General features: G+C 32.4%; 1 protein-coding gene across 3 annotated transcripts in view; it reads left to right on the forward strand.

The window, feature by feature from the left end:
* Window positions 1–3,465: 3,465 nt before the first annotated feature.
* The window catches only part of LOC110029292 (histidine biosynthesis bifunctional protein hisIE, chloroplastic), an 11,186-nt gene continuing 3,563 nt past the window's right edge, over window positions 3,466–11,088 (forward strand). The window contains exons 1-5 of one of the 3 annotated variants that reach the window (XR_002294515.1): window positions 3,466–4,090; window positions 4,645–4,890; window positions 5,242–5,337; window positions 5,424–5,575; window positions 6,251–6,351. Coding sequence is in view for 2 of the 3 variants with exons in the window: in XM_020731521.1 (XP_020587180.1) it covers window positions 3,929–4,090; window positions 4,645–4,890; window positions 5,242–5,337; window positions 5,424–5,575; window positions 9,182–9,188 (663 nt within the window). In the remaining variant the exon portion in view is untranslated. Of the gene's footprint in view, window positions 4,091–4,644; window positions 4,891–5,241; window positions 5,338–5,423; window positions 5,576–6,250; window positions 6,352–9,181; window positions 9,410–11,088 lie in introns of those variants that run through there. The other 2 variants (XM_020731521.1, XM_020731520.1) reach the window with 2 other exon arrangements.

Genomic DNA, 11,088 nt, shown 5'->3' on the forward strand with positions numbered 1-11,088 from the left:
TTACGTATTATTTAAGCCTTAATATAGTTATTTTGCGGGCTTATTAAAGCGGCACCGCAGCTGTATTTGCGTGGCCCTCAAGGCAGTATTATTGATATTATTCATCGGTATTATTTAAGTATTATTTAGGTCTTATTATATCTATTTTGCGGGAATATTGAAGCAGAAAAACATAGTATTTGTTAGGTCATATGAGCGGTATTATTGTCACTGTACACTAATATTATTTCAGTATTATTTAGGTCTTATTATAGTTGTTTTGAAGGCTTATTGAAGCGGAACCGTGGAGTATTTGTGTGGTACGTCGGGCGGTGTTATTAGTGTTGTTTACCGGTATTATTTATGTATTACTTAAATCTTGATATAACTGTTTTGCGAGCTTATTAAAGCGACACCACGTGAGAATTTGTGTGGCCCTCCGGGCAGTATTATTAACGCTATTCACCGGTATTATGTAAGTATTATTTAGGTTTTATTATAACTGTTTTGCGGGCTTATTAAATCGGCACTGCAAGTGTATTTGTGTGGCCATCCGGACGTATTATTGGCTCTTTCACCAGTGTTATTCTGATATTATTAGAGTTGTTTTATGGGCATATTGAAGCAGAACTGGAGAGCATTTACGAGGTCATTCGGGTGGTATTTTTGTCTTTGTTCATCGATATTAATTCAGTATTATTTAAGTCTTATTATAGCTGTTTTATTGGCTTATTGAAGTGAAACCGCAAAGTATTTGCATGGTACTCTGAGCGATGTTATTGGCGTTGTTCACCTGTATTATTTATGTATTATTTAAGTTTTATTATAGTTATTTTGTGGGCTTATTAAAGTCGCTCCACGAGTGTATTTATATAGCCCTCTAGGCAGTTCATATGTATTCTGTAAGTATTATTTAGATCTTATTATAGCTGTTTTGCAGGCTTATTAAAGTGACATTGTATTTATGTGGCCATCCGGGCGGTATTATTAGTGTTGTTTACCAATATTATTTAGGTATTACTTTGGTATTATTTAGTTGTTTCCCGCGGTACTCCAAGTGGTATTATTATTGTTTCTCGTCGGTGTTATTTAAATATTATGTACGAATTATTACTAATTTAATATGCAAACTTTTATACGTATGAAACTGAGGAATTAGCATTTCACATCTGTGCATCTTTGAGATACTTATATTCATAGCTATTACAGATATTATTTTTCGCACGAGCAGACCATCTCAGTAGGAGATATTTATCATATATCTTTGTTATATTTTCTAAGTTGAGAACTCGTAGAGAGTGAGCACAAAATAACCAAATTATTTCAAATTTTCTACAACTGCACTTAATCTCAAAATTGGACTTGTCAAAATTAACAACTCAAGGTTTGTTTGTCCGCTGATCATCCAAATTTTTTATGCAATATTCTGAATCACAATTTACATGAAATTCAACAACAATACCACATGACCTGTGTAATAAATCTTCCTCAAATATTGAGTACAACTTCCTTGAATAAAAGGAAGCTGCCTGCCTCAATATTGAGCTTTTTTGTCGACGGGAGTAATTGCAGGTTGAGCACACCTGAAATTATTATCCTTTTAATTTCACCTCCATGGTTTTATTACATTTTCAAGGTCCATAAAATAATCGGTAATCAAATTTTTTGGCCTCGAGACACCATGAAAAATATTATTTGTGGACTCTCTATTTGTGTTGATAAAATTCCTATTCCAAATATTTCTTTATTAAACTTTGTTGATCACTTATGTCTAATACTATACAGATCATCTAGCCAAACGTAGTCATATAAATTTCTTTTCTCAATCATCACAACCCAGGTATGCTCAAACTCATCTTCAGAGTTGCATTTGCTCCTGCATTTATATAAAAGATTGCTTACTATTCTATTACCCACCCCAAATGAACTTTTGAAGGAAATTTCTTGTTGATATGTCACTGGCATAATCTATGTCGTGTATTTTGCAAAATATATTCTATGGTTCTTGTCATTTCTTGATTCTGATCAGTGTAAATTGTTATTGGATGATTGTTATCCATGATACAAATAAATGTTTTAAATAACCATTTAAATTAATAAATCATCTCATTTAACAAGATCCAACTCCGAAGAGAACATTTTGCTAATGGTTTACTTCAATAAAAGAAGCACAACATAAATTATATTTATGGAGTCTATACAAAATAATAACATCCCCAAAACAATCATAATCTAGTCTGAAAGTGTCATTACTAAAAAAAAAGATCATCAACCTACCGCTCTCATCAATTTTGAAGTCTTACGTACATACTATCATCGACCCGTCTCTCTGTGAATAATTGTAATAGAGAATTAAAGTCGTCATTTTCAATTCTAGATCTTTTCTCTTTTTGAATAAAATTAAAGACATATTTCTTCGTATATTCAAGATTCTATACTCCTCTAACTATTATCGCAAGAAAGTTAAATGCATCTGTAGCTTTTTTTCCTTGATTCTGTCATCGATTTGAGTACATTTGCATTGATTTCACTTATTTTTCTGCTGTAACACAGAAACTGTTTGTCACCAGTGTTCGCTAAGGAGTGGTTATGAGCATCTATAAATCTTTTAAATGTCAAGTTGTCTTGAGCATCAACTGCGTATTGAATATCGCTGAAAACCAGTCATTGTGTCTGTTTTTTTGTACTTGACATTCTCAGTGAACTTCAATTCCTTCGTAAAAATGGCTTTATCACCTGTAATGTTCTTTGTCTTAATATTCCTCGATTTCAACCAAAAACTAGCATGGTTTTTGCGAATAATGAATCCAATATGATGAGCAAACACAACATATTTCATATTCTTCTTTTTCATTGTGAACAACGATGCAAAGAAATTTATTTGCAATTGGCTAAGTATAAATATCTTCAATCCCACCAAACTAAAAAAAAAAAAACTAATCTTATCATTTTCATAATAATATCATATTATCTTTATTTTGGCATAAATCTCCTCCATAACACCACAAAATACCTCAAAAATAATCTCAACTTCATTTTTTTTTATGATAAATCTCTTCCATTTCAAACATACATCTCAATAACAAAATAAAATACTTCAATAACACTATAAAATGCCACAATAATACCAAAATAAAACACCTCAGAAACACCTTAGAAAACCCTCATAAAAATAAAAAAAGAGCTAAACTCACACCATTTTCAACTTCCATTTCAAACATATAACTCAATAACACAACAAAAGACCATAATAATATCACAACATATCTCAATAACATCACAAAATACCTCAATAACACCACAAAATATCATAATAACACGAAAACATAATACCTCAAAAACATCTCAAAACCCACTCAAAAAATAATTAAACAGATAAACTCACCATTTCTAACTTATGCATTTCTTTATTTGTAGGTTAAATCTCCTCCATTCCAAACCTATCGTCAATGTTTTCATAATTCATCACCTGCCAACGACGGGATAGAGGAGCAGAAAATATCGCTCTCCAGAATCCTAATCCCAACTACGCCCGTCCGAAAATGATCCGCTGAGAGTCCACCATACGCGCGCTCGATGTTTCTTTGCGAAACATTAATTCAGACGGAATTAGGGCGGAGTCGGCTGCAAAATAAAACTTTTTTTTTTTTTTGTCATTTTTGAAGTGGGCCCGTGTCTCAGACTTCCTATGTAAATTTTTTTCCACACATCCTCTGTTTCTGTCTTCAGTAGATCTGCGCCGTAGATCTCGTTCCTTCACCTATCTCAGATCGTACGACAGCCTCCACCTCCGTTGTCCGAAGTTCGCGTCACCCAGCTCGTGCCTCTCTCCGTTCTCATTTTCCTCGTCTCTTCTCGGCCTCCTCCCATCTTAAATCCCTTTAGCCGCGACAGCCCCAGCAGACGCGGTTTGATATCTGGTGTTGAAGAAATTGTTGATCTTTTTCTCATGTCAACTACGAACTTTGTGTGCTTCCTGATTCCAAGCGCCAGAGTTAGAACTTGTGGGTCTTCTCTTCCTTTTAGCATTACCACCAGACGGAGGTGTCAGAAGCTCTGCAGTCCGATCACAGCAAGGGCTCCTAAGGAGGTTCTTTGCTTCAATCCCAAGGTTTGTTCGACGAACAATGAAGTTTAACTTTTTGTTGATTGTATTTTCTATTTGTCTATGGAAATAAAGCTAGATTGTATTTTCTGTATAGATTTTTTTCTTCGTTCCATTATATGTAGGTTTAACGTGCTGGTGTTCATTTATCTGCATCATGTCTTCCTAGTTCAAATTAACACTAGAAGCTTCAACTTTAATTAGTTTCTCTAAAAATGTCTTTTTTTTCTTTCCATAAGATTAGTAAAGTATCAAAATAGTCCTCTGACCATTTAGATGGGTTAATTTTTAGTCCTATAATCTATAAAAGTGTAAGACTAGTCCATAGAATCTCTTACTTGGGGCTAAAATAATCTTTCCCTTTGACTATTTCAGCCCATATTTTAAACATATGGGGGTAAATTGACATTTTATAAATTTTGGGCGTAAAATGATCTACTATAAAGAGTCGTGGGACAATTTTGACACTTTTCTCTTTATTTTATTTTATGGCTTCAGGAATGCTGACTCTACCATGTTTGTTTTTCACACTTTTTGGGCTGCATGGTGGTGGATTTTAGGTTAAGAATGTACTGGACAGTGTAAAGTGGGATGACAAGGGGTTAGTGGTTACCATTGCTCAGAATGTGGACACTGGAGCTGTTCTAATGCAGGGATTTGCAAATAGGGAAGCTCTTGAAGCCACCCTTTCTTCTCGTAAGGCGACTTTCTACAGCCGTTCAAGGTCATCTTTGTGGACAAAAGGGGAGACTTCAAGCAATTTTATTAACGTGCTCGACGTTTTTCTCGATTGTGACCGCGATTCTGTAAGGCTCCTCAGCTACCAATTTACCACTCTGTAGAATTTTACTTCTTGGTATATATGAACTACGAGAAAAGTGTCAAAATGGTCCCCAAATGGTCCCTTTACTTTTTACGGTGTGACCATTTTAGTTAGGAGTTTATGAATATATCAATTTAGTCCTCAAACCTTTGTAATATGGGTTTATATGGTCTTCAAAGATGGCTATTTTAACCCCTATTAAAATAATGTGAGGAATAATTTAATACTTTATAAACTTCGGGACTAAAATGACTCCGTATAAATAATCAGGGCACTACTTTGACATCTTACTCTTTGTACAATTAATTGGTCATCATAGCATTCTCTTGCTTAGGTGATATATCTTGGGAAGCCAGATGGTCCTACTTGTCATACTGGTTCTGAAACATGCTATTATACTTCAATTTTTGATATATTGGAAGATACACAGGTTTTGCTGCCTGCTCTTTGTTCATAAATTTCTTATTGCTGTTATTCTGCATGTTCTTCTGTTTGTTGATTAGTGCACTGTGACAGAAAAACAAAGAGCGGTCAGCATTAACTACATTGTATTCACTGGAAGCTACAATTTCTGATCGCGAACACGAAATTTTAACAGAACAAAATAGAAAGCCCTCATGGACCAGGAAGCTCATGCATGATAACGAACTTCTTTGTTCTAAAATCAGGTATATTTTCTGTCTTCATGTTAAAGTTACCATTTTGTTACTCAAAGACTGCTTGAATAGAAGCAAAAAATTTAAAGACTGCTTAAAGATAACAACATCTATTGCAATTTGAGTAGAAGCAAAAAAATTAAAAACTGCTTAAAGGTAACATCTACTCCAATTTGACTAGAAGCAAAAAATTAAAAATATGCAGCCTGAACTTCATATTGAGGTTTATGTGGGAAACATAAATTTAAGCTCCTTTATTTCTGTTAAGTAGAGCTGTGATAGAGTAACTACCATTATACAATCCTTCTGTATGTAGTAACTTGAATTGAAATTTCATCGCTTGCTCACTTATCTCAGAAGGCAAAGCTTGAACTCTGAACTCCTACCTTTTGCCACCAAGTGCATCAATAACTTAAAACCATTGATAATCAACAAACTGGATTAACCAAAAGAGGGCATCTTATTTTTGACAGTTTCAGAAGTTATTCCTTGGTAATTGTCATCCATGATGTTCTTTACTCTTTTATACATTTATTGAATGCTGACCATTGGTGATGCATGATTTTATGTTAGTAAACTTAAGTCAGTTCCAGAAGTTATTCCTTGGTAATTTTCATCCATGATGTTCTTTACTCTTTTACACATTTATTGAATGCTGACCATTGGTGATGCATGATTTTATGTTAGTAAACTTAATATGGATCTTTGGAGCCCCTGAACTCTCACAAGGATATCATCATCTAGTTTGTTAGAAGGCTTGGACTTAAATGAATTGCTTTGAAACAATGGTAATTCTGAGTGTTCTGTTATTGTTTTACTTTATCTTTTTTAGATTATTTGGTAATTTCTTGCTGTTGTGGCAATTTGCTAGAGTCAATTTACCATATGCATTGGGCAAATTTTAACTTGGAGCATGCGTACTTTCTAATTTAGCAATATGAGCGGGGTGAAATTTTAATATAATTTTGAGCGAGAACCCATATGGGATTGGTATTTTCATGAAAATGCTAGAGACATTAGTGTGTGAGAATCCAATGCATTGGTTGAGTTAATATGAGACAATTGGAGTATTAGGGAAGGAGCCTCCAAGGGAAAATTTTGTTATAAATAGTTTTACTGCAAATGCCTCATAAAAAATTTTCTTTTCTCTATCTCATGAAATGATTCTAAATTCTTGGGCTAGTTTTGTAATTAATTAAAGAAGTATAGTTTTTGCAATTTCTTTTATTTAGCAATATTCCAAGTATGTTATTATTTCGAGCTCTAGGAGAGGCAGATTTAAGTAGGAGCAAGTGTTATTTAAAAATAAGCAACATGATTACATTTTAGATTTAATTTAAATTAAAGAAAAATATAATTCATTCAAATGTTTTCACGAGAACGCCTAGCCCTTGTGGGCTTTTCTATGCAAACTCAATTTTTTTTTTTTTCTGTTTTCTGTTGTTGAGTATCCAATAGCATGTTTGGCTCAATTTAATACAAGCAAACTATGAGATTGGGAGAATCCAATAGAGAATTTTCAGATAACCGCAGGCTTGAACTCAATCGTTTCATTGAAAAGTTTTGCTCTATCTCCTTTTTTGAGCGTAATATTAATTAAAGTTAGTATTTAGTTAATTAAGGACAGTTTTTAATTAATTAGTTTTAATTTAAGTAAGGTTAATTTTTATCTATGTGAGAGTACTTACTATTATTATTTCTTAACTGTCATCGTGTTATTTTTGTTTTTATTTTAGTCATTTTAATTATTTATACTTGTAGCTAGCATACAATTAATAAGAAGTTTAGTTATTTTTTAATTTTACATATTATTTAACATTTTATTTCAGCTTAGATGTGCATTCTAATTGAGCTAATTTTTGTGTAAACTCTAATTATATATTCATAAAACTATGTATTTGTAATTTTAATTGTAATTTAATATATTATCATATTATTTAATATTTTTGTTCGTAAAGATATTATCAATTTAGTAATTTATTTATTTTTGATGAACTAATAATCATTTTATAATTTTGATTAAGAGCTTAAATATAGAAATATAAAAATAGTGAGTAAAACTATTTATGTAATTAGTAACTGACATGTAATTTATTTTTAAAATTAATAATGTATTTTTAACTTAAACAACAATATTAGAATTTTAATTTTTTTTAATTGTTTTTTGATTTCTTATAAAATTATTATTATTAATATTTACTTCTATGATTTAAAATTTTCAAAACTTAATTTGTCTCCAAAAATTCAATTCAATTCATAGCAACCCAATTAAAATAAAGCTTAATGTTGCTAAATTAAAAGTTGATTCTAGTGTGATTTTTACCTAAAAAAGTAGATGCACTCTTTTGCTTACGGATTTTGTAATATATTATTTAGTGATGGCAACTAATCTTATTAGTTTTTTTATTTTTTAATAGAGTTTACAAGTTGCAATAGTTTTTTTTAGAGGCATTTACATACATACCACACAATTCTTATGTGTTTACATATCTAACATCTTAACATTCATATATACATGCATACTACTACATCACATAAAAAACACCAACATCACCATCTTTTTAAAATTAAAATACACATCTCATGCATTGGTTAATGAAACCAAGGTGTTTTAAGTGTAAATATCAAACTTTGAGTTTTATATGTTTAAATAAATAAGAATTATGTGTAAATTTCTTTTTTTTAAAATTTTAGATGTAAAAGTGTATTATCATTTTTATTTACATTTACTTAATTATGTGGTCATATTAAGTATTTTTATAACTGTTATTTAGATAAGAACATAAAAATTGTACTTTTTTTTTTAATTTTCGCTTGATATTTATGATGCTTGACAACATATTATGCTACTCTTAGTTGGAATATTGTAATAAATATGCAATTAAGTTATTAAAAATATGTTATACACTATTGAATGTAGGATTAATGTTTATTATGAGCAGTCAAATGTCATGTTTGATGTTTTACTTTAAGAGTTACGAGTTATAGAGGATTCTACTCCCATATATGTAGGAGTATGAAGTCTCTCTGTTCAAATATCCAAAATATTAATGCTTGATGAACTTAAAAAAAAAAATTATATTTGTTACACATTGTATTTCAACAAATACAGTTATGTGGACTTTAATTAGTGGTGGTTTTTTGCATTGCATATCACTTTTTATGAAGTTTGTGAATTTATTTTATTATAAGCCAATAAATAGATGATAATTGTTTATATTGAAGTTGAGGCTTTACTCATAGAAGACTTTGATGTAAGCGTTCATTCTCAATGTTGTTCCTTGTTGTATCATAGATAACTACCCGAATTTTTAGACTTTTTAATTCGTAATGAATTAATTATATGCATACAATGGATGAGGTCAGACCTACAACCAATATAACATGCAGCCTTTACAGGAGTATTGGTCATAACAGTGCTAAATGGCCTTCTCAGTTGGTGCAATAATTATTTGGGACTAGACGCAATGGATTTGAAATTGTAATTGAAATTGCTAGTTGGGGTTCTCCTTACTGAAATATTACTTTATATTTGGATGACTTGATTGCAGTAACTGGGAATTGTTGGCTTCTATCTGTTAGCTTTACATTTTTGCTAATGTATTATTGTGTTGCCAGAGTTTAGCGAGTTGAAGGCTCGTGCAGCGGTTGGAAGTTTCTTTAAGGCTATAGGATTTTGCGTGGCGGAATCTGGACTTATGTCCTCATGAATTGTTTTAATTTTATGTAGGAGTTTCATCTGCCGACCCTTGCTCAATGCTGTAATCAAGTAGAGCTAAGTTGGGTGCATCATAAGTTGGACTTGGGTTATACATACTAAAAATTGTTCATTTTTTACTTGAGATCGAACCGAACTTCCTCTTATATGTTATTACTTAGCTTGTTTGGATTTTTTTTTCCTATTATGAAGCTTTCCTTGACTTGTCTAAATTAATTGAATTAGTACTTAAATGAGATAATTAACAAGTTAAATAAAATGAACTGGTACTCCTTTTCTTATATTGACAATAATATTTTAAATTTGAATGAACAAGCAATTTAATAAAGCTTGAATTAGTTTTTAATTCTTTAACACCAATTAAGCATATATTAGTTAAATAATATGATGGATAAGTTGCAAACAAATTATCTTACAATCATCAACAACAACAACAACAACAACAAACCTTTATCCCACTAAGTGGGGTTGGCTACATGAATTTTTTCTCCAGCTACATGAATCATTTTTCTCCATTGCATCCTATTGAGTGTCACATTTTCATTTAATTCTAACAGATTAAGATCATTTTTTATACAAAATGCCCAAGTCTTTTTAGTTCTATCTGCCTTTCTTAATACAAGTGCAACCTAAAACATCTACTCTACTAATTGGATCATCAGATGGTCGATATTTAATGTGAATGTGACTAAACCATCTAAGACGACTCTCTCTAATCTTATCCGCCACTGGAGCTACACCAACCCTATCACGAATATATTCATTTTGCATTTTTTCTCTAAGTGTCTAGCCACTCATTTACCTAAGCATTCTCATCTCATGAACACTTAACTTTGTTTTATGCATCTCTTTTAAAGGCTAACATTCTGTGCCATAGAGCATTGCAAGTCTGACCATCAATAAAATTTTCCTTTCAGCCTAAGCGGTACTTTTCTATCACACAATAGGCCCAATGCATTCCTCCACTTCAACTAACCAACTTGAATTTTACTAATAACATCCCCATCTACATCACCATCACTTTGAATAAAAGACTCGAGATATCTAAAACGATCACACCTTGTAATGATTTGATCACCCATAGAAAGTAATGCATCAAATCAAGATGTAGATTCACTAATAATTTTTTAATAAGGAAATATATATATATATATATATATAATATATATATCCAATGACGATTTCGGTCACAATTGATTCTACTACTGGAAGGAAAGGACCTCGCATTGTCGACTCTCTCTTTGTTGTCTGGCGCCTCTGCGAACGTCGACGTCGACGTTCACAGCTCCCTGTCGCGGCTCGCGTTGCGAAATCACTCTACTGCTCGCGTCGTCGTCTTCCTCGATATCGCTACACTGCTCCTGTTCGATATCGCTCCATGCCTCTTTCGCGCTTCATCGTCTGTGCCCGACTGTTTGGTTTTCTTCTATTTCGGCGTTGCTCCTGCTTCTGCGCTCGACAGCTCCTCTGCCTTTCAGTAATCTCGCAGCAGTTTAGTGACGACAGCCTCTGATGGCGTTTCCTTCTTCTTTGGTTGAGCCGGACAAAGTCTCTTTTTGCCCATGTGGCGGGTAACCCTCAGGTGGAGGCCGCGGTGATATTCCCTTCAAGTTATAAGGAATTCAAGCTATAAGAAATGTCGCGAGGGTACAGATGATTGTCCTTTTGTTAAGAAGGGAAGTGGAAAGGTGGAAAAGAAGCAATCTTTTTCTCTGAATTAGAAATTTCTACCCCGACGGAAAAATTCAAGTTTGCTCTTATTAGAAAATTTCAGTGGGGACACCCTCTTATGAATGTTATCAGAAAG

This window comes from Phalaenopsis equestris, unplaced genomic scaffold, assembly GCF_001263595.1.
Source record: "Phalaenopsis equestris unplaced genomic scaffold, ASM126359v1 Scaffold000553, whole genome shotgun sequence".
Taxonomy (NCBI): Eukaryota; Viridiplantae; Streptophyta; class Magnoliopsida; order Asparagales; family Orchidaceae; genus Phalaenopsis; species Phalaenopsis equestris.